The sequence below is a fragment of the Alosa pseudoharengus genome, unplaced genomic scaffold (assembly GCF_046254945.1).
Source record: "Alosa pseudoharengus isolate Yale_2024_CS ecotype anadromous, Long Island Sound unplaced genomic scaffold, YU_APseudo_1.1 YU_APseudo_1.1_scf_2, whole genome shotgun sequence".
Taxonomy (NCBI): Eukaryota; Metazoa; Chordata; class Actinopteri; order Clupeiformes; family Clupeidae; genus Alosa; species Alosa pseudoharengus.
Window position 1 is genome coordinate 47,687,493 of NW_027468663.1, and position 24,576 is coordinate 47,712,068.

The window sequence follows — 24,576 nt, forward strand, 5'->3', positions numbered from 1 at the left end:
GTGGAGTACACTGCTGCCACTCTCTTTACAAATTGGCTCCAGAACATACACAGGAAGTATCTTTCCAGTTACATGTAAATGAAAAGGAACAAAACATATTGCTCTCATGTCCAGTCAGGACACTATAAGAGTCACTCAGTTGAGTATGAGAAAGCAGCACTGGAATGCAATGTGCATGTGAGACTTAAAAATAGCTTCATTGCACATGTTGCAAAGGACTGCTCTATATTGGATGTCAAAACACACTCACCAGGGGATTCAGCAACAACAAGTCACACACACCAGTCAATCTAGTCTTTCTAATATTGCAAGCGAGCAAGCCTCAAAACTCCTCAGTCGATCTTCCTGGAGTAAGAGGCCTGTCATCACATTCTGTTCGAGCTGCCACTGACCACTGGCACAGGATGTCACAGGGACGATTTGTCTTTTCCCCTTCCGCTTTGCGCTCACTGGAGAGGGACAAGGAGCTGTTGGAGAGGGAACAAAGCCAGAGACGTCTGGCAGCTCCTGCAGTTACCAGCTACTTTTTGAGAAAGGAAGTGAGAGAGAAAAGCATAGCATGGAGTCACGGATCTCCTCAGCGCCCTGCTTTGATATGCAAAGACCTAGTTGTCCAGAATGCCCTGTATACGGGGGACCTGGAGGCTCTGCGTCAACTGTTCCCCAAAGGAGCACCGGTCAATCTGGTTATTCAGCCTGAAGGAGGAGACATGATCTGGGTGAACAAGGGTGGTGAGTCCTTGCACTTGTACTGTGTTTGGAATTGCAAGGTTTCGTAAATGATGGCTGCTTTATTAGAGCACTATAGGGCTATTGATGTTCTCACTATCAGGCCCAACTGATGTGATGTGACTTCACATCATTTTGTTTTAAAGAAGCATATTGAAAAGCCAAAACCTTTATGCTATTCATCAAGTTATACCTCATGGACTACGATGAACTTCACTTGCACAGTTGAACAGAGCAAAGATACAACATCTAAATGAAGTTATGAATCCAAACACTAAAAGGAATACTTTGAGCTACAATGGTGTGACTACGGTGGCTCAAAAGGATCATATATTAGACTTTTAACAGTGAACAGTGTCATAGCTCAGTGAACAGAGCTATGACACTCCACAAAAGCAAACATTCTTGAATTCAATTAGAATTTAGCTTCAGATAAATAACTTAAATCAAGGTGCTCTGGGCTGTAGCAGTGCAAACTGTGATGAAATATCATGACAGCCACTGCTAAATCATCTCACCTACAACTCTTTGGTTGTCATGGCAACAATAAATGTTCAGTTATGTATGTAACATTATTTGTTTATTTTTAGTTATGCTTTAAAGAAGAAACTCATTAAACAATACAAACATACAGTTCAAAAGTTTGTGGAAATTTCCCTTCCGCTCCATTATAGACAGAATACCAGCTGAGATCAGTTGCATTGTTTTTTTTTAATCAGGGCAGCAGTTCTCAGATTATATTATGTGCTTACATAATTGCAAGTCACAAGACGGAATACAGCCTTTGTTTGTCATGGTCCCGATATTACCAGTGAACACTTCGGGGCCCTAATTGAAATGCTGGGGAAAGTGTAAAGTCAGTCTATGAGCAGAGTTCATGTGCATAACTAACAGCATTATTTGGTGTCAGACAGTTTTTGCTGACCTGCCACTGATTGACCTATGGATATTTCTCATGGTATTAAATTTGCAAATTAATTCTGCATAGTTATTAAGTAAGCTTTAGTTAGAATTTTAGACTGCACTTTATCCAGCATTCGAATTAGATCCCTGGGTTCTTACTGCATAATACCCCATTAACTTAATTGTTCATATGGTGATTATATAGAAAGGAATATTTTATTTTAGTTGGAGAAATTGCCAATCAATTAGAGCGTAATGCCATGTGCACCATGGTTATGGTTTAAGACTATGGGCACCCCCTACCTACAACCAAACAGCCATTTTGGGGGATAGGCGATTGGAGGTGGGAGATACTTTCCTGTAGAATCATACCCATTCCACCTGTGAATGGCTGTGGTGGAAGATAGTAGACCTTTTTATTGAATGAATGTGCATTGGCATATTAATCTCAATCTTTAAACATTTTTAACAACACTATTTATTAGCCAACATAGCTACAGCCGACTCAGGAGCCACAACATAAAGAGGGAGTTGGACAACAGCAATAAGGTTAACAAATAATATATTCATCAAAAGTAATGAAATACAATCAAAAGAGATGTCTATGGGAAATAAAAGATGTAGGTGCACATGTCTAATGCAAGCAGGCTTGTGGCCACGTTGCAGGAAGGTTGCCAGAAGGTTAGGTCGCTGTGACCAGCTGGCAACTTATAGGCAACATGGCTGTTTAGTTGTGTGTTAACTGGGATATAGGATAGCCTACCCACTCCCCACCCAGTGCTATATGATTGACTTGATGAGCGATAGAAAACTGATTAGCGCAAATGAAAGCTTGTGCTATACTCGTGCTGCCAGTGCCCAGAGCCTAGGCTAGCCTACTGCCCGTAAGAAAAATCGCCCCTGATTTAGGGTGTAACGAAGTTGTTGGACGTTTACATAGGTTAAACATGTTTAGCTTAAAGTGTATCCTATGTTTATTTTGTTCCCTGTTTCATTCATCCGGACCATGAGGGAGGAATTAAAAATTATGTCGTCAACCTTTTTTCCCAGTGACGCCACTTCCATAGAGTGTCCCAGTGCCACTTCCATTTGCCTCCATACATACAGTCGGCAACTAGTCATAATCGTGGTTACCGCCCCCAGTTGCCGTGGTTACCGTGGCTGAAAAGCCCCCGAGGGGGAAAACATTCGTTTCGATTGCATGTAATCTAATGGAGGTGCACCGGCTTGAGAACAGAAAGTACCTATAAAAATATTAAATCTTTTAGCAAACATCACTAAACGGCACAAACAAGTTTCAACTGAGAGTTATCTGTGTGTCAAGGAGGTTGCCATATCAGTTTGAAAATTACCATCCGCTAACGTGCTTACTTATCAGCTTTCTCCCCAGAGCAAGAGCCTAGCCTGTTAGCTAGCTTAAAAGAAAGATGGCGGACACTATTTCTAAATTCTGGAGGTCACACTCCCATAGACAGTAAAAGAAAGCCCACCCCTTATGGGCGGGTTGAAAGCATGTGGAACTAGACATGTAGTCTCTAGCCTCTGCCCAAAAAATCCTCTGATGATGCAAAATGACGATTTTTGCGTCATCAGAGGATGTTTTCTGGACAAAATATACAGATATCTCTCGTCTCAGGGGGACATGAGGGAGGGAAGCACAGTCATTCGAAAATACTACTGGGTTTCTACTGATACAAAGCTTAATGCTAATCGCTGAAGTGTCCCTTTAAAAGTGGCCCAATCAAGAGAGAGAACAATCCCTAATATACCACCACACAGGCACGCCTGCAGGTGTACTCAACGATAGAAAAAATGTCCCTTGTGTGTGTGTATTCACACCAAATTGGCCTACCATACCTGCCCAACTATGCACAGTATCCCATTAGCTCCATGCCATCAGGCTATTTACAATTTTCTATTAAGTAAGTGAACACATTATCAAAATGAACGTGCACACATTTTGTTTGAGCAGGAGAGAGAATATATGCATGTAGGCACGTTTGTACCATAGCATTAATTCCTGCAGGCGCCCCCACACGCAGCCACACTAGGTGTGCACGATCAACTAAGTATCCAAGCCAGGCCTGTACTGCCTGCACACTGATCATGCCAGGCCTGAGGGGGGCACAGGTTATTTTTGTCTGATGCACTTTTGGTAGGGCAACAAACTGTACACATGTAATATAAATGTAAATTACATTTTTTAAACCAAAAGTAGCCTGTAATGTTGATCAACATGATGAAATGAACAATAAAAGTATTGTTTTGATTCTAAAAAACTGAAAACTGCGACAATGTGCTGCTCATGAGTGTGCAGCAAAAAAAGTATTCTGCTCCTGTCCCTCATGTCAGGAGAATCTGGGACAGTGGAAATATCATGTTGCAGCCCTCAACGCTTAAAATAGTCTCTCTGGCCCCGTCAGGTTACAGATAGTGTCAAAACAGAGAGAGTCAAAACACCCGCGAGGAAACAACTACCGCTAATGCCCAGTCAAAACATCTCTAACAAACAACGTGCAATTAAGGACAGTTGGGCCTATTTCCAGGAAACCTGACACTGACCTATTGAAAGAAAAAGACGCTGGGCTCATTACACGCCCTCATGGAACCAAAGGTTAAGTACCGAAAACCGAAGGCATTTCGGAACGATGTGATCGCCACTGCTAAGGCAACGGGGGAAATCCTGCAGTTCTGGAATGCTCTACTGATGGGGGACGACTTTACCATCATTAGTGTAATTGATGACCCCGAGTATACCTACCTTATTGATGCCGTGTACGACACTAGCAACATTGATGAGTGGAAAAACTACAGATTTAACTACCGAGTGCTGAGTATGTCTCATGATATGAAATTATTTTATCTAATGTGTGATAAGTATATGAAGCCTAAATGTTATGTGCGTTGAAGTTTTTTAATGCTTAATTATATAAATTATTCTCTAATAAGGCTGCTGTTGGTCTGTTGCTAGTTGTTGCTTTTTCCTTTCCCTTGGTTATTATAGACAGTAAATGAGATGCTGTTGCTGACTTTTGTTGGTTTTTAGGCGATTTCTTAAGAAATACAACAACTGATACTCATCAAATTAATCAAAATCTTAATGATTTGTAAAATTGACAATTGAGTGAATCTTATAAAACACACAACTGCTAGTTAGTTATAATAGTTACATATAATAGTTGTCAGGTTGTACCTGATATCTGTTTAAAAAAAATCTCTCAAATGAATAATTCTGTGTGCCAGCTGACCCATTGAAAACAACATTCAGATCTGGGGTGTCTCGGTAAACCTGAAAGGTGTTTAATAAACCATCTCTTACGATTTCCCTTTAGACAGGCCATCTAAAGTAATATCTTAAGACTGAATCCGTATTTCTGGGTTGATGTTTTTCATAGATTCACATAGACCTTTTACCTGTCAAGACTCAGATTGGCATTCAGGTAGAATGCTCTGGGAAACATAATTCTGGGCAGTGAAAGTGACCAGTAAAGTAAGAGATAAAAGGGTTCCATCAGTGGGTTTGAGATAGAGGTTATTAAAGGTTTTCTATAGAAACAAAGTAAGAACCTGTTTTTCTGAAAGCGATGCAAAGTTTAAACGACCACCCTTTAACTCTTCACAGGACTTTGGTCTCTCGCCTACGAGCAGGAGCTCACCACACCCCTGCACATCACAGCTGGCCGTGGCTTCACTGAGTGCTTGAGGCTCTTGCTCCTGAGAGGTGCTAATGTTGACCTGGCACCAGGCGGCACCACTGCTCTGCACGAGGCCTGTGAGGAGTGCCAGGGCGAGTGTGCCAAGCTGCTGTTGTCATATGGTGCTAACGCCAATGCGGTGAATGAGGATGGTCTCATGCCCTTACACGTCTGCACAGAGCTGGAATCCATTGAGTGAGTGCATGTTAAAAGTACAAAAAAATGGGACATGTCTCCTTTCCTGGTCCAAGAAACTCCTTTCAGACACTCCTTATCTTGTCCAAGTGGGTGATGCTTTTAAGTTAGTGGCATGGTCATTTTGTGCTAACACAGTATTCTTTGTATGACAAAACTGTTACTTGTATTATGAACCTACAGTTACACTCTAAATGTACTAATTTGAAACAACATCATTCATTCAGATTGGAATGATGGGTAAAGGTGTTTTTTACTGAGATCCTTTCTATTTTAGCAGAATTACAAAGGCATATAACTAGAATATTTTCCATCTGCATATATCTTATCTTATGCATATGATACAAATATATTTTATCATCCTGAACGCAGATGTGCTAAACACCTACTCCAGTTTGGGGCTGCCGTGAATGGCCGAAGCCTGGAGGAGGATGACAGTCCTCTCCATGTGGCCTGCCGCCACGGCCTGCCTGACCACGTCAGCCTCTACCTGCGCTACGGGGCCCACCTGGAGCATCACAACGATGAGGGCAAGAGCCCGCTCAACGCCGCCTGTTCTCAGCCACAGGAGAAGGCTACTCTGGGCCGCTACTACCAGGTGTGCCAGCAACTGGTGGAGGCCGGGGCCAACGTGGGCACGGAGGACCTGCAGCACCAGACGCCGCTGCACATGTCCTGCAAGAACGTCAACCCGGACGTGGTGGACCTCGTGCTGAAAAACGGGGCCCACGTCAATGACATGTGCTACGGGGGCAACGCGCCCATGCACAACGTGCTGAAAGAGGTGGCCTACAAGCCAGAGCACGAGCCAGAGAGAGTGGTGCAAGCGCTGCTGAACTACGGGTCAATACGAGTCTGGCCAGGAGCACTGCCCCAGGTGAGATGGTTGTTGAGGCGAGAGGGTGTCATTGAGACTTTCCTTACTAATGCTTTACTATTACCATCACCAGTTTGGCACTACTGATTGTCATAATGATAGATAGGGAACCAGCACAAAGAACTGATCAGTAAAAATCAGATGGTCAGTGAAGGTCAAAGGGTCATTCCATGTCAAATCACCCAGAGGCTCACAGGTCATTCTCTCAGAAAAATCTGAAAAAATTACAGGCCTTCCTGTATGTTCAACTTCACTAATATTTTAGGATGACTGCCCTACAGAGCTTAGAAAAAAACTAGTCCAAATCACAAAGCTGTGCATGCTATGTTGGAAGTTGGACAAAAAAGCTTGTTCACCAAAATGCTTAAAATGACTTCAAATTATTTTGGAAAATTTGTTCAGTACATACAGTATGGCACTTGAGATTGTCTTCGCCTGTTGCTAGTCAGTCAGCACTAAAACAAATGCACATTCCAAATGTGTGACTCCTTGGCAACATGTCACTTTGGTGTTGATGTTCTTTCTAATAATGATCCATGTCCATTATGCTCATCTCATGTATGCTCAAAGCTTTGTAAGGTTTATGTGGGATAGTTTCTATTAGGGGAATCTTCAGGGTGTTTTTACACATAGAAGTCTGGACTAATTAGGAAAACTTTTAAGAAACTAAGGTATCCTTAGGTATCCTAATACCTTTTATACATGTTTTATAAAAGGCCAAGCGGCATGTTATTAAACTCAACCCTTGTCAATAATATCACCACATGCACATCATCATCATCATCACTTAAAAAATGGTTCAGAGCACATTTTGATCATTCATATTGCTGGCAGTGTGCTACACTGTACATACTCACTTGTCCCACTTGAGTCAGACAAATTGCCTGATTCCTAATTAGCCAAATGTTAATCGGAGATTAATTAGCACTAATTGCAGAAATTCTTCGTGCATCTCCCAGAGGGGGGCTCAATCTGTTCGTCATGCCAAGTGTTTAATTATTCTATGTGTTTCCCCCGGACGTAAAACCTTGGCCCCGCATCTCCTATGAACAAGACAGGGCTCCTGAACTCCAGTAGTAACCTCTTCTGATGCCATGGACTGCTTAACATCGCAGTGCTTAGCATACTTCAGGCATTTCAATGTATTGCTTAAATAGATGCCTATAAGTAGATGGTCAAAATCTGCATTCCCATGGGCGTCAAGCCAAGGTATGGGTGTTAAAAAGAGTTTTAAAAAGGTTAATGATAACACTATGACCAGAAACCATTGCAATCCTGAAAAAAACTGTTGAGGCTATTGTTGCAGAGCAACACTGTGCATTCAGGTTTACTAGACTAATAAGGCCTGCTGACTGTTTCATGTTGTCAATGCCTTTCAGGTTTTGAAATACTGTTGCACTTCTCCTCGTGTCATTGAGGTTCTCTTGAATGCCTATGACCGCCTCAAAATCACAGAAGCCTGGGTGGAGGCTGTGCCACCCGAAGTATTCAAGGTAGGCTGCAAGATCATTTGTCTTTGGACTTCAGGTACTATATACAGTATATTGTTACATGGAAGAATGCTGATAATACTTTAATTATTAACGATAATATAATTTGTTTTATTATATTCCAATTGGCTAGAAAAACAATGCATCTTTATTATTGAATGCATAAAATGTGTTGAAAAAGCCCTCTACCTAATTACATAGCTCTGTACCCGAATACATAAGTTTCCCATAGCAAAGAACACTTCACTAATGTCATTATTATCTCCCATAGCAACACCAAGGTTTCTATGAGTCAGTGTTCGCTCTGACCCAAACACCTCGGTCACTGCAGCATTTGGCTCGCTTCAAACTACGGAACTATCTTGAGGGACGCCTGACAAAGGTGGTACCCAAACTCGACCTCCCCAACTTTTTGAAGAAATACCTTCTGCTGGATTTCAGAGACTACGTCCACTGAGGGCAGGTGTTTGTAACGCCTCGCTGCCCTTATATCCTGTATATATGGTTGAACATTGTGTCTTTCCACATCTGTATAATCTGGGTATAGGTTCACATGAAAGCTGTTTCTGTCTTTAGTTTTTTGATGCCAGACTGTAACTGCACATAATTGCACATCATTATCTAATGCTTGCAATACTGAGTTGAAGGTTATTTGCAAGAAAAGTGTGTTGTGTCCACTCTATAAAGCAGAGTGGTCTTTTAATTTGGCCACAGACGTGACTGCTCATGGATTTTGCCAGAGAATACCGGATACATGGATTTTGCCAGCGATACTATGAAATATGTATATAATGGTTACACTTTATACAATGAAAGTGACATGTTTTAATGTAGTACTGTTGTTCAGACTATTTTAGTGAAGTATTCAAATTAACATCTGAAAGACAATTGCATGGTAGTCTACAATATTGGATTAATTATTTTAACAAACTAAGATGTAATTAAACAAACATATTTAAATATTGATTTATATAGAATTGATTATTTAATTTGAAAAAGCTTCTTAATCTCAATCAAATATTTGCACTGAAGAGGCAAGTCATGCCATGAAGAGCTAACGCTTATAGCCTACCACAAGGGGGTGCTACGGTCATTATGTGACCAATTACAAAAACGCTAATAGTAGCCTACCTTTTCCACAGTCAATTAAGTTTGGTGAAATAGGATTTAGGAATAAGACAATTAGCAAAACAAAATGCCATCTAATACAGAGAGATCAATGCCTTATGATGTTCATTCAGAAGTTCAATGTAAGCAACGCTGCACAAACCTTACAGTAGGCTATAACTGTCCTATGAGAAACATCACATACTCTTTGTAATTTCATAAAACTATGCCGTATAATCTGATTCAACAAGATGCTATTTGAATGCATTCCTTTTTTGATGTAGCCTACCATGCGGATTTTATTATATTGCTTTAAATGGTCATACAAATTGTCAATAAATCATTGCATTTTTTTCACCATGTAACATCATCAACACCATGACAGATCATTTAAAAATATTCGTTTTATGTGATAGCCTTCTAGATTAACAATTTAGCAACAAAAATAACACTATTGTGATTGAATGTGACTTTATCTTAAAATGAATAAATATGTTTTATTTGTTTGAATCTGGTGACATGCAAATGAATGAATGAATGACAATGTACGACATGCAGCCAAGCTATGCCAACAGACCTGCCACTATCCTCACCTGATATTAGGAAAGATTAGTAGAGGCAATATTCTAACTCGCTACATGCTTTAAAAAGCTTAGCCTAGGGTTTACTAAATTCCTAAATGACCATAGCCATTTTGATTGACTTTGACGTGCCAATTATGCCTTAATAATCTTAAAAACGACATACGATTCTATATTATGGAAGTTATTTCTAAAGATTCTTGCCGCACTAAGATTGCCAAGTCGGTTTGAAAATGCTGTTAGGCTAAAAGAAGCGCCGCGGTCTATTATAGACTTTTTTTTATATATATATTTTTTAAAAATAATACTTGTAGGCACTACACTATAATAGTAGCCTACTTTTGTGAGCACTTCGTTGATTCATAATGCTAAGGGGCCAAAATAACTGATCCGAAAACTAAATATGATGCTGATAGTTTAAATAAAATGTATGTCATATAAAATTATACATTTACTAGCCTTCTTGGTGACCCTCCGTCATTATCTTAAACATTGAAATCGTGTTTATTGATGTAGCCTAAGCTATGTTCAGTTTGCATCTATTCATGGACATTTAGTATATTAGAAATTAGATATTATATGGTTTGGCAGAGGTAGATTATAGGCTGCTAAAACGGGCACCAGTTCTTGGATTGTGACACCAGGACAGTGCGCTGACTTGGGTAATGGACCTGTCAGTAACCCATGTAAATGCCCTTCACTGCCAAAATTGATGATTCTATGGTCAAACTATATTGCTGCTTTAGATATCAAAACAAGTATAATTTGAAATAATCATAAATACTACTAATAATAATAATTATCATTATTATCATCATCATAATCTGATAATACAACTATGTGTTCTAGACTACTCTTGGAGTTGTGAGCATTGTAATGTGTCCTATTTTAAAATAAAATAAAAAAAAGACTTCCACTCTTCAAATTCAGAGACAGGGCCTCATCCAGCAGAGCAACCCGGTCGAGTGGAAGCCACCAAAGGCAATGTGCTTTACCACCGAGAGTCTAATAAGTCTTCCAGCCTTTACTTATGGTCGCAAGTCCACTTAATGAGACCGACGAGGAGAGCGAGAGAGAGGGAGAGTTTGGTTTCAATAGATCAAAGAGCGCTGCCGCTGAATGGAGTCATTTGCAATTAGAAGAATAATTAGCATTTCCTGGTCCTGCATTGCTAATCAGAGTCGGAGGTGATATGTTTATGTCTTCATGCAATCAGACGGCCAGTTGGAGTGCCCGCGCCCCCGGGACTCAATAGGGGCTAATCATCATCACTTGGAATTGGCATTTAAACGGCAAAATGATCTCCGATCAAATTAACACTTGGGGAAAAGCGCACTCAGAAGATAGGAAAATGTTTTTTCACTCCAGCAAATGTTGATTTGTTCAAAATGGTAGTATGGGGGGGCAGTCAACAGTAAGCTATTTGATGGTCAGTACAATATAGTCCTGATTTTCAATTAGAACGATAATTGCGCCATGAAGTTGAACTTTAGCGCATTTAATAGAGTTGACTAATCTCATTTGAATATGATCAGATGATCCTCTCTGGGTTAAATTGAATTCGAGATAAAAGCTTCACAATACCAAATTTAGTGGCACTGCTCCTGAAATGCTATTGACCCCTTTACCCTGTCTTTCATTCAAATCCAATTTTCACCAGAACATTTCTCTCCGGGGAATAGTTGTTGTAGCACTTCTCCGAGGCCAAATTCATTGTTTTTATCTCTAAAGAATAGAACAGCCTTTCTCTCACAAGTGGGGCAAAACATCTGCCTCTCCAGCCCTCCCGACTCAGTTGCCATCAGTCCCCTGAATTCAAACAAAGCCGTCGTTGTTTTATGTCTTGCCTTGAATCCAAAGTAATTACTTATCATCAATCAAAATTAATAATAGTTGATTGGGTTGGTGTGGTCAACGATTACAGAGGGGGAAGGTCTAAAGCAGTCTCTCACACCGCTTCCAGTCAATGTGGACTGAGAGAAAGAGGGGGCTCGACCCATCTATTTGGTATCCACTGGGAAACTACCGCCTCTCAAGGCGGCCAAAAAAGTCAGAAGCTGAATAAGGAAATGAAGCGTAATTTGAGGAAGATGGATGAGTCCCGAGGGCAACACCCCCCTCTATCCTCTTCTATTGCAGATGATAAGCACTGTTCGTTTATGTGTGAGTGTGTGTGAGAGAGAGGGAGAGGTGGGACATAGAGATTGCACGAGAGAGAGAGGGAGAGAGAGAGAGACTGTGTTTATGTCTCAGTTTGTGACAAATAGGGAAAGAGGGACTGAGCTGAAACAAAAAAAGCGTCAGGTCACAGTCAGCAGAGAGGAGGGGACGACGAAAAACTGCTCACCACGGTCACTGTGGATAATACAATCCGCGAGAGCTGCGAGACTTATAGCTACTGGAGGAGTGATTTTCCTCCGTTTTTCTTCGAGAAGTTTCACTTGGAATTTAAATCGCGAGTGGACAGAATTTGCCTCAGAATGCAGCGACCGAGCGGACAAGGGACGGCGTTTTCAATTGACTCGTTGATTGGGACCCCGCAACCAAGGCCGGGGCACCTGCTCTACACCGGTTATCCCATGTTTATGCCGTATCGACCACTGATGATTCCGCAAGCCCTCTCTCATTCGCCTTTGCCGTCCGGTATTCCTCCGTTGGCACCTTTGGCGTCGTTCGCGGGACGACTCACGAATACTTTCTGTGCAAGTTTGGGACAGGGAATGCCTTCTATGGTGGCGCTAACAACAACGCTGCCGAGTTTTTCGGAACCACCGGACAGTTTTTATCCCCCACAGGAGATGCCTGGACCTCGATTAAGTACTGATCCAACTATTAGGAGACAGGAAAGCCCGCACTCCGAGGATCTGCACGCCAGAGAGAAAGCCTCGGAACTTCTCAACTTCTCAGAAACTTTCCAAACTATTACAGGTAAGATTAATAGCCATTTTGATTATTATCTCCACTGATCGCCTTATGTATCGACTGTAAAGGACTTTGCAATAATAATGTTTGACATTGTCATGTCATTGATCCATATGCACAGACAATTTTGCCAAGCGCAATTAAGAAGAAGGAATTTAATGGGAGCGTTATGGCACCAATTAACTCATGACAAAGATGTAGGCCTAAGTGTAAATGTTAAAAATCGTTGGTGAAGTGAATTGCTGGTCTTTTCCTCTTATTAGACATTAAATGTTTTTAAAAGAGACATTGAACATATATATCTGTTAAAGTTTCTAAAATAATTGAACTTGACTGACCCTAAATTGGTATTCACACACATGCACCTCATTTCATTTTAATGAACAATCATTAGGTGTCCTTTTTCTGTTGATTTTTTTTAGTATGCTTGATACAGCGACCAAACTATTTATGCATTTGCTTTGTACTTACTTGTATTAGGCTAACACAAACGCCTTGACCAAAATAACAATCCATAACAAACAAAATAAGGGCACATCAAGTAATGTTGAACATGCAATGTGCAGAAGGCCTGCAATTTGTTGAGTAAACCCAAACACACATCCGTGTATGAATATTAATATGTGATATGTAATTATAGGTGAGACCAAACTGTACAGTTCGGACGAGGAGAAGCTGGATCTAAAGTCAGCGGATGCGGCATGCAGTGATAGAGAGGACAGCTCCGGAGACAGTGAGAACGAAAGTTTCTCGGATGGGAACAACTGTGGATCGTTATCCCAAAAGAGCAAACTCAAGCCCGGCTCTCAGGACTCCTTACCACCGGGAGGTTCTGCTGGCAAAAGCAGACGGAGACGAACAGCTTTCACCAGCGAACAGTTGCTTGAACTAGAGAAGGAGTTCCACTGTAAAAAGTACCTATCTCTCACGGAGCGCTCGCAAATCGCACACGCACTTAAATTGAGCGAGGTCCAGGTAAAAATCTGGTTTCAGAATCGCCGGGCCAAATGGAAAAGGATCAAAGCCGGCAACGTCAACAATCGGTCAGGGGAGCCGGTGAGGAACCCCAAAATTGTTGTTCCAATTCCAGTTCATGTCAACAGGTTTGCCGTCAGGAGCCAGCACCAACAAATAGAGCAAGGCAGTAGGCCCTGAGTCGGCGCTTTGATAGAACAGAGACACTGGACTGCTAATGTTAAATGCATGAAGCACAAAAGCAAAGATTCCACAAGAGTATCTGGGACAGATATCATTTTACTGTAGCATATGGTCTTTATACAAATAGATGTTTTGAACAAGACTGTATATTTTCTTTTCCAAATGTGTTCTGGCCATTTATTTATTGTTTTTTTGTAAATCTGTAAATATTGAACTTGTCTTAAGGACATATGTGCACTATGAAAATTTCGAACTGTAAAAACAATTTTAAAAATATTTATAAGTTGACGTTTAGTTAAATATCTGCATGTGTTCTCGCCCTCCGGTTTAGCCTCTTGTTTTCACAGCTCTTACCACACCATTTAATTTATCATTTTGCATGTACTCAGAGACGTCTCCATTTAGTACTTTAGCGACTGTATTCTCCAGTTGTTTGTGAAAAGGGTGATGGGAAAAATAAATAATCAAAATAAGGGCAAAACATGTATTTACATTACTTTGTGATTTAAAATGTTTTAATAGCCTGTGTTTAAATTACATAATTGGCAACCTTAGATAATTGACTGGTTGGCCAATGATAAATTTATTTTGTGTAAAATTTTGACTTTTGGGTAATAATTGCAGCTATTCTGGAGAAGTAACCTATTCTAAATTGCATTGACATTTTAAAGTGTTGCCTTTTATAGAGGTCAGTATAAAATGTATTTGGTCGACAGTGGCGTTAGCCTTTCACTACCCCACATCCTGTCATGCGAAAAGGCCGAGGAGATACAAGTTTGTATCAGAATCAATAATAGGGACTAGAACGAGAAGTTTGTTGTGCAAACATTTTGTATCAACATCCAAAACAGACCTTTTGGTGAAATAGGAATATCGCATAACCCCTCAAAGTGTGCAGACTCTCGCAGAACTTCAACCCAAAACTACCTGATTTATATAGAGAGAGGAATATTACACCGATCTTCAGGGAATCGGGGTCTGCTAAGAACAATATCCATAACTCAAACAATTATAACAAATTTTTGTTCGACATTCATAGCCTACTGTGCTATCTACACATTTCTTTACATTTGCCAAAGCCAGATGATGTTTCATGATGTTTCATGTTTTTTTCTTTTTCATTTTATGTTTTTTTACGACCACTTGACTTTTAGGTTTTGCTTGATGATAGAAGAGAATATAGTTCCTCTTGCAGCAAAAGAGAGCGAAAGGGGGGAAAGGTTTTTGTAAATGAGCGAGGGTATCATTTATCTCTCTTTAGGAGGCCATGCTGTCGCAAGGTGGACTGATGGATCCCCATTAGAGCGGTCATATCCAACACATTGTAATGAACTTCACAATCAATCACTTTGGGTGAGCGAGAGCCATGGGTGGGGTGGGCCCATCCACACACACGCGCGCGCGCTCAATGAGAGCGATTTGGATTATGCTGGGCAATGGTGGAAATGATTAGACAAGTCTGTGTAAAATGAAATAAAACATCAATGACCCAGACCTTTTGAACAACTTGAAATACGTTCAGCCACGGTAAAATAGGCTACGCCTTACTAGTCCTTAGAGCTAACTTTTTCCGTGTGAATTGGTCAGGCGCATTCAATTTTAATCCAACCGGACGAAAGAAAAATAAATCCAGATTATAATACATATCCTACACAGGATTGTGGCCACCCTTAAAACGTGGTGTCTGGTAAAACACCCACAAACGCTAGACAAAACCGTCACATAGGCCTACAGTTTATCAGCGACAGCAGTTTGCTTAGCCCTGAAAGAGCGGTGAAGTGGCATGTCTCGACCTCCACTTCCCATGACGCGTGATATATTAAGATAGCACTTTCGCGCTTACTCGCTAATGGAGAGAACGAAGCTGACAGATGGACGCAAAAGGACTCCAGTGCCTTGCCTACACTGTGACTTGTTCAAAGAGGATGTTATCTTCATGACAAAAATGTTCCCTACATCAATCTTGCAGGGCAAGACAAGTTTGAAAGCTGGACACTTTGTCTGAAAGTGCAATTGTCCTATTTAGATCTAAAAAAAATATCAAATAAAAACAGATACAAAACAATATCAATTGAGCCATAATGATATTCCTACACAACACTAATGTTCACTATGCCTGGTATAGAGACATGTGGCTGGGATGGTGCCTATATTGAGCACTGTGAAAATGGCAGCAAAATAAAACTATGCTTATCAGTCTGCTGGAGCATTTCTAAATTCTGATCAGTCATCATCCAAAACAACATGAGAGGTACATTGTATATTGATGAGCTCGGGTAAGACAGGATAGACCACTTTGAAATGTTTCCTGTTGAAGGCCAGCTCCATTACCCCCAAAAAGTGAAAGCAATGTTTAGCTGATACCAGCGGAAGTGTTTATTCAGAACCACATTTTGATTTTTCAAACCAAAATATTACGTTTAATGGACTGGAGATGAAGGGTGTCTCTCAACTCTGAATGGATAAAGCCTTGTGTGTGTACCTGAAGAATGTGCCCACACTTCCAAAATCACTAAGCCCTCTGCCACAACGATCTGGGGCTGATTAAATGGAACTCTAAGTTAGTGTGCCGTTTCATACTAGCAACTAAATACTCTCCAGACCCTTGTAAGTGACTTCAGTCCCAGTCTCTGTTGTTTTATGCGTCATTATGGGTTGCCTGCCATCAACTTCCTATTCCTACAGTGCCCCAGTGCATGGCTACTGTAATCTGTGGCTGCATCAGGTCCTATAATAATTCAATCACATTTTAAATGTTAAATGTGTTTTGATAAGGTACAACCACTGGGACATTATCACTGGGCTTGATAACACTCCACTGGTTGAGAAGGAAGGCAATAGAGGGATGGGAATGTAAAAAGTGGGGGCAGCTAATGACTCCAGGGGGCATTTTGAGAGGGCACATTCCAGAGTAAGAGTAAACTAGCAGTGTTGGAAAAAGGCTGAACTGCATAGTGGTTTACAAATAGCATCATTGCTAGGCCAAGTGATGCTCTGGTGTCAAATCATTCAACAGCCTTTAAGAGGCTGGTGAAAGAGATGTCAAATGTACAAGGCATGCGCTCCTGTGGTGGGTTAACTCCACTGTCCACACAGATGTGTAGAACATTGAGTCATCTACAACCACAGGATAAAGGGGCACATTACCACAGTGGTGCAAATATATATATATATATATATATATATAAATAACCAGTGAAGACACACATGTAATACATGACAAAAATATAGGAAACACAGGACAATGCCACAAGTAAAAATGGAATTTGTTTTCCCACGAAGTGGACAACTGTTACATACGTGATCCTAAACAACTCTGACCTCACTCACACACACAAACACACACACACAACTTCTCAGCAGTAAGTGTACGTCTGTGGCTTTTTTGGCAGAGAGTTCTGTCTAGATGACTTGATGTAAGTGTAATTGCCACGTTTTCACTTTCACAAACAGTATGGTGTTTACTGTGGCCTTTGTAAAGTGATGCCATCCCGTTTCGGTCACCTCACTTACTTCTGCTAGATATCAAGGCCATGATGCAACTCCTATCTGTAAACAACATGTTGCTGACTGGGTTTGCTATTGTGTTGATCTCATAGGTTAGAGTGTTTTTTTTGTGGAAGAGGCTGGAGTGGGTTGTAACAGAGGACATCAGCTAGCAAGATAAAAATACTTTTGAAGGTATTAAAGGCCTGTGACTGGTGTCGCGTCCCTTGGCAACACTACTAAGACCCATTTTAACCCACGAAAGAACTTTTACATACCTGTCAGTCAAATGCAATACATAAAATAACAAACACATGACTAAAATAGATATAAAACCAACCGCAAGACACCGTGCTTGCTGGTAATTGACTGCAATGACAGGAGAGGCAGAGCAGAAGCAGTAATTGCAACAATTAAATTGTCAATGAGGATACAAATGTGCTGGGAGGAAGCTTGGCCATTCTCAGCAGGAGAGAGCCTGTGGGGGTGGAGGTATGTGTGTGTGTGTGTGTGTGTGTGTTGGGGGGTGGGCAGTGTGCAGAATAGTGGGCAGCATTCGAAGGGCGTCAGTAGTGGGCAGGGCTCGGGCCTTCTTGGGAGAGTCTGTCGGACGCCCGCGCTGGTGATGTATGGGCAGATGCATCAAATCGCACAAGATAAACAAGCGATGAATTTCATCAGGGCCATCATAGCTTTAATTTGGCTGCCTAATGAGTCAGAGCTAGTGGCGGAGATAAAAGTTGTCAGAGGCCCGGCTCTAATGAATTTCTTGCCACTTGTAATCAAGGTTGCCTGTCTGAGGGGCAATGATTAATGGGGCCCGGGAGGATTCCCTCGGCCCTCAGCTTTCATTACGCCTAATGCATTCTCAGGCAAATTAACAACACAGGGAGGAAGAGAGAGAGAGCGAGAGGGAGAGAGAGAGAGAGGGAGAGGGGGTGAGCAGAAATACAGAAAAAAAGAGGGCTGAGAAAAGGAGGGAGGAGGATGATGGAGATGGACAGGAATAGACAGAAAAATAAAGGCAGAGAGAGTGAGAGAAAAGAAAGAATGGAATGGATTACAATTTTTGAGGGTGATATGTGGACGGACAGACAAATGAGACAGAGAAAATAAACCAGGGTTAGGTTAAAACAGATAGATATAGATAGATAGAGAGCGAGAGAGAGAGAAAGACAGAGAGAGAGAGAAAAGGCTATGACTGAACATAAAAGATGGACATGATGAAAGTAGAGATAAAAGAAATGCAATAGAGGGCATTATCTAAACAAAGTGGAATGGAGAAGTGAGAGAGAAGGGTAGAGAGAGGGATGAAAAGCATGAAAGCTCATTTATTGGAGAATATCGACACTGAATGACCGATCATTATCAAATGATATTTTTAACATTATGTAATGTCTACATAACCTGTTCTGCCTTAGCAACAGGTGTGTTCGGTGAGAGGCAGTGCACTACCCTGTTTGTGGTTGTACTAGTTGAGGTGGAAACAGACAAATGAGAAGTTCTGTTATCGCTGTGCTTGTTAGGTTCAGAACACAAGTTCTACTGAGCTCCGTCCAGCCCTGCCCGTTCTTACGGTGCATGAAAACCTCAAATGAGCATGTACAGATAGATTTGTGAGGGGCCACACACTAATACATCAGACAGGGAGCCCTCCTCTGCAATCCCAGAGCCATTTGTCAGTGCTCAGGTGGGTGGCTTAGCTATTCTCCCTCATATTTACCATTCATCTGTAAAAGCACAAGGCCTTGTGTTCACTCTATCTATGCATTATTATTTTAATTTGTCAGAAACCACCGCCAGATGAAGGCAATGATGAAATGTGTCTGTTTGTTAAAGGTCTTCTGCAGAGCTGAAGCATATTGTGGACACTCCAAGCCTGACTGCTGAAAACTTGAGGTAACTTTTATTCTACCTAAAAGAATTCCCTGAGCAAATAAATAACGTAGCCAAGGGAAACCTGAGAGCTGCCACCACTGGCATGAGTCTGGTCCAGGTCTGGCAAGAGTTTGGTGGAGTCGCTCTTAATTAAGGCCAGACACACACACACAGGAGAGGAACAACACCATGTCAGAGCTAGTGTGAAGAACAGCTGCATGCGTGTGTTGCTCTATTAGCTACTCGTAAAGCGGTGATCTTGTAATTCATGAGTGTGAAAACTTGCAACGAACATTAACGGCAAGCATTTACAATTAACTCAAACTACTCCTGACACATAGAAATGAAAGTAGATGACTGAGCGAGTGGACTCAAAGAGGTGTAAGTAATTATAAATAGATCAAATTGAGCACATTCAGTTTGAACTGTTGGAGAACTTTGTCCACGGAGACAGGCGCTCATTTGCTCGTGCTGCCTAGCAGGGAGACATGAGAGGAAAATGTCCAGGAAATTCCACCAAAGTAGATTGCCTCTGCTTATGTCCACAAGTGAGCGAGAGAGAGGGGAAGATGAGTGAGAGGGGAGGTGTATTTATACAGATGGGATTGGTATAAAGGCCTGTGGATTAACAGGGAGTTTAGTCTTCTCTGCATTTCAACACCCCCCACCACCACAACACCAAGTAGGGCTCATTAGATGTCAGGAGTCAGGACATCTCTCTGAGGGCAGGCTACGGATCATCAGAAGCAATGCAGGGCTGGCTATTTAGTCCTCTCCACAGTTTACTCGGGACATATGCAACCTGTTTTTATATTGCCTACTAATTACTGAAGATGGTAAACACCTAAACCAAAATGAACTTGATCTCTGACATATTATATACATTTCCATATTACCAGTAGATACACTAATGACTATTAGAAAGTTAAGTTATGGCAAATGTCTTTTGCATCTTGCATAGTCTGCATCTGAAACATTTTGATGGAATATTACATTTAGATAGATATGAGATCTTAATTCCTGATTCCTCTGCAGGTTACAGAATGAATCTGACAATGTAATAATGAAGATAATGAAGAATTAATAAACAGGAATTAAACATCAGTATGGTATAAATCATTTTTATTGGGATGGTTTAATAGGTCAATTGCCAGCCAAGCATCCAATCACACAACAGGTTACTCTCTTGCTTTTGCTTGATTTCACACTTGGAACATGGAAATTAAACACAATGGAAAATTAACAAAAACAAAACAAAAAAGAACAAAAACAAACAAAACAATATTTACATCCTGCATTATAAATATGTCAAATGTACATCATTTTACACAAAGTACCTTAAAATGGCCAAAAATGACCAAATAAAAGTACCTAAAACATCATTAAAAAGAGATAAAACCAAAGTAATGTAAAAGATACAATGTTTATGAGGGAAAGAGGCCATTGCTATCTAACAGTTGAAGACAGTGATAGTGCACCTGAAAGCATGAATGGCTGTTAGTCAGGACAAAGCTCATACCTAGAGGCCCAATTCCTTCCTAGAGCAGAAACTAGCTTTCAGGTGCTGCCCCTTAAACACCTCACACAAAAGGTCACTTGCCTTATATTTACCTCTGAAAATCTCCTCTTTTTCATGCTAGTGCACCCATATCTGTACATGGCAAAAAAACTCACACAACACATTCAGACTGCTTAGGATAAGGTCCAAGGTCCTAGCTTGATATATCTACCTATATCTTCAACCAGTGATCTTTGGGGGTAAAAAATAATAATGACTGGAAGAGAGGGCACTTTTCTCTAACTGTGTCTAGCTAAACATGTGTAATCCATTCATAAACACAGCATTAAAGTGGAATAGTAGCAGTGGCTACAGAGCTTGAAGCCTTGTTCCTAGTCCCACCTCTTTACATCTTGCCTACTCAGGCTTCATACATATAACTGTACTCTGAATGTTTCATTAGACAACATAAAAGATTCCCAGAACTAGCTTTCCCACAGAAAGACTGTAGTCAGAACACAGAGGTCGGGCGCAAACACTAAGGGCACATCAAAGGTATAGCATATTGTATCTTCTAAGGGTAAAATACCATCTTTCACATCGTCTTCGTTGAGGTCAAATATCTTCAGATTCAGGTTTGTTGGTGCATTAAAAACAAATATTTTCTTTGAAGGCTTTCTGTTATATCAACATTATGTTGAATAGCCGAATTGAACAAAATAATGATATTTATACAACATTTGACAGGCAATGCCCATTATTTAAAAAACAAAAGACAAAACCCAAATGTAGAACAGACAGTCTATTCTTAGTGACCTGTGTGTGATGCATTGAATAAGAGGTATGTACCCACTTAGGTTTAGCTGTTGGAGAGAAAAAAAAAACAACAAAAAACCTTCTTCTGACCAGTCTGCCATAATACTGCCATACTGGGTGACATAACAGCTCATGAAAACAGACACTTTGAGGCTCCCTCCCAACACAGAGTGAGCTGGCATGGCTTTTGGTCGCATCGTTTAAGTCATAATGGCGTATTACATCACAGCCTTCTTGAGCAGTTTGTTTGTTGGCATGAACTTGTCACATCGTCTCCCTATTCAGCGTATGGCAGTGTTATGAAAGCACTTTGGTGGTCACAATAAACTCTGAGGCACAAATATCACAGATGCAAATGGTAACGAGGCCAAATAAGGAGCTAGCAAAAGAGACTATAATGACAGTTTAATTCAAACGTTCACCCAACGATCTTTCTCTTTTTCATTGCCCTCCTAGTGTGCATATAGGTCCTGTTATTTGACATAATGACTCTGCACACCAACTAGGTAAAAAGAAAATAATGGTACCATGCTTAAGTAGTACCCTGGGTCTGTAAACATAAAATACTGCATGGTAAAACATCTACGACTTTGAGTAGGAGAATCTTGAAGTCTGGTTCACACAGTCAAGACCGGACCTCTGTAGACCTTGTGCTACTTGCTTAAATCCAGAAATATATCTAATGCATTTTTTGCTAAAAATCTAAAAATGGCCGTGTCACTCATAATGTAAGGAAAAAGCCTACAGCCACACAATGAATCAGAGAACATTCAGATCTACTGGTCAACAAAGCAATCCCAGTCCTTGTGACCAGATGAGACCTGAAGGTCATTTCTTCGTCTGTTCTACAAGATGACAAGACACTGAAGTTTAGTACCTAAATGGGACTGGGTAGGTTCCCTGAATCAGGACATTAGGATAATAGTTTCAGAGGGAAAAGTCATAGCCAGTCCAGGAGAGCCACTGGGGTCGTGGGTCCACGCGACAGTGGAATGGCTGTGAGGAAAATAGGGACTTTTTACATGAATCTGTACATCATTTTCTCCCGTCTCGCTGGCTTGCTGCCATATTGGTTTTTGCTTCCCAAAGTTTTGACGTTTAAAGAGCACTTCCTCTCCTTGGGCCTCCACCTTACCTCTCTCTCTCTCCGTGTCTGCGCTTTTCTCTGTGACACTCTCACACCTTCACGTCCACTCACATGTTGCTGAGGGACTTCAGGAATGGAGAGCCGGGCAGTTCAGATGTTGTCTCAAGTGCTGACCAATTCCGCTGGCTGGCACATTCTCCAGGAACATGGACAGCATTCCCGTCGTTCAAAAGAATGGTAGGGGATCACAAGAGCTCCCCATCCACAAACACAAAGAGCCGGTCAAGACGAGGCTGTTTCAGTGTAATCACTAGGTATCACGCGTTTAAAGAGGCATTTGCATGGCATCTCACTCTTCAGTCCTGCCACGGGGGTGGAGGGAATTCAGTGACCCCTTTGGTCATCTATATGACACAATTAGGTTGGGTTTGATGGGGCTTTTCAAACCTGCCCTCACAGTGATCTCTAATTCCATAGTTTCCCACGACTATCTTTGACCTGAATTTTACTTCTAATGTTGTTTTTACAAGTTCACTTCCTAGGGTTAGTGTTGTTCACTGTATCTCTCCTATATCTATAACGGTATGACGAATCAATGAAAACTGATGTCATTTTGTTTTTAATCCAGATTCCAATGAATGTCCAGGTGGTGCAATATTAAAGTAGTGCTGATATAAATAAGCTTAAAACGCCATTACATACACCAACCACTACTCATGTACGACACAGAGTTTGCGCTTTGTTTTAGACTTTTAGCTGTTAAATGTAAACATCATACAGGCGGCCTAAAATTGATCAGTCAGAGGTTGAAGTTGAGGCTGAAATTGGTTCAGCAAATGTTATGCATTTGTTGACAAGATGAATATATTCAGAGGCTATTATTATCTACACATGTTATAGGCTGCCCTTGGGATTCCAGTGACCTTAAAGAGACCTTCTAGATCCCAATCTCTCTTGAAAACTTTACAGTAATGATAACTTGACATAATGTCACACTTCAAATTTTGGTAAAGTTTTACATTTATTAGACTGCTTATAGCAAGGAACATTTTTGTGTCTGAAGTTATCAGAAAATGTCAAAGCCTTTATGTATAATAACCTATTTTCAAATCTTAAAAGGCCTGGCCCAAGCCTCAGTTCTGGCACAGTGCCTGAGAACTTCAAGCCCTGTGATCATGTCCTCACTTCCCTATTATGGCCATTTTCCCTGAATTTACTGGACAAGGAGGTGGCATAAAGGTCAAGATCAAGTAGGGCGAACTACAGACCAGAGAAGAGGGTGCCCACAGTGAAATCTCTGTTTGTGAGTGTGTATTGTTGTGTGTTTTCCGAGATAAAGGGAGGTCAGTTGGCTTGGTTGGTGGGGTAGTGATTTGCTTGGGGTGTGTGGAGTGAGCTTTGCAGACATGGCCAGGACCCGGGGCTCTTGTAATGGAACCGGTGGGGATACAGTGCACGGTGGACAGCCAACTCACTCAAGGGTCACTGACACGAGACGCTCACAGACGGGGCAGCCTGCCATGCTCTGCCGGGGGTGGGTGGGGAGATGGACACCACAGTCACATGGGAGAGGAGACACAGGAGGGAACAGTGGTGATGAATGGAGACACAATCTGGCCAACACCAACAGCCAGATGGCAGCAGAGTCTGGAACTGGGTCGGATCCACACCAGAACCAGGCCACATCTGCTCCAGAACCTGTTGCTATCTGGGCTCTTGGACCTGGGATGGGGAGGCAGTGAGGAGGGTGGTGGACTTGGGCACAGTATGCGAGGGAAGGGAGACACGGTCAGTCAGTGCGGGTGGGTTGGAGTGTCGGTATGGGTTGGGGGCTGTCCTCATCCACCCCTCCTCTGGTCCTACATGATGCTGATGCTGCGGTTGAGCTCGCACTGGGCGTTGTTGTTGTTGGCGTTGGGGTTGCGGCGGGTGGCGGTGGGGGTGGGGGCCGAGGCCAGGCCCACGCCACTGTCGTTGGGACAACCGTGCTGGAGCAGAATGTCGGCACACTCCTGACTGCCCGCGCGCCGGGCGTACGACAGCGGGGTCTGACTGCGCGCATCACGGCTCTTCACGTCCACTCCATACTGTCACAGAGAGACCAAAACAGACATGGGAAAGAGAGAGAGGGAGAGAAAATGAGAGGGAGAGAGA

General features: G+C 41.7%; 3 protein-coding genes across 6 annotated transcripts in view; 2 read left to right on the forward strand and 1 right to left on the reverse strand.

Moving 5' to 3' along the window:
• The first annotated feature begins 404 nt into the window (after positions 1 to 404).
• Positions 405 to 9,442, forward strand: asb10 (ankyrin repeat and SOCS box containing 10). Of its 2 annotated transcripts, none has more exons than XM_076296032.1 (5): positions 405 to 732; positions 5,255 to 5,522; positions 5,895 to 6,399; positions 7,779 to 7,892; positions 8,161 to 9,442. In XM_076296032.1, exons 1-5 carry the CDS (start codon positions 405 to 407, stop codon positions 8,344 to 8,346), a joined length of 1,401 nt encoding a protein of 466 aa, XP_076152147.1. In that variant the 3' UTR covers positions 8,347 to 9,442. The 2 variants fall into 2 exon arrangements, with proteins under 2 accessions (XP_076152147.1, XP_076152148.1); XM_076296033.1 differs by lacking the exon at positions 405 to 732 and adding an exon at positions 4,091 to 4,466.
• Positions 9,443 to 12,057: 2,615 nt separating this feature from the next.
• gbx1 (gastrulation brain homeobox 1) lies at positions 12,058 to 13,654 on the forward strand. Its single transcript, XM_076296034.1, has 2 exons — positions 12,058 to 12,505; positions 13,140 to 13,654. Exons 1-2 carry the CDS (start codon positions 12,058 to 12,060, stop codon positions 13,652 to 13,654), a joined length of 963 nt encoding a protein of 320 aa, XP_076152149.1.
• Positions 13,655 to 20,137: 6,483 nt separating this feature from the next.
• The window catches only part of agap3 (ArfGAP with GTPase domain, ankyrin repeat and PH domain 3), a 133,066-nt gene continuing 128,627 nt past the window's right edge, over positions 20,138 to 24,576 (reverse strand). For all 3 annotated transcript variants that reach the window (XM_076295263.1, XM_076295264.1, XM_076295262.1), the window contains exon 18: positions 20,138 to 24,509. In XM_076295263.1, coding sequence (XP_076151378.1) covers positions 24,282 to 24,509 — 228 coding nt within the window. In that variant the 3' untranslated portion in view covers positions 20,138 to 24,281. The remainder of the gene's footprint in view (positions 24,510 to 24,576) is intronic.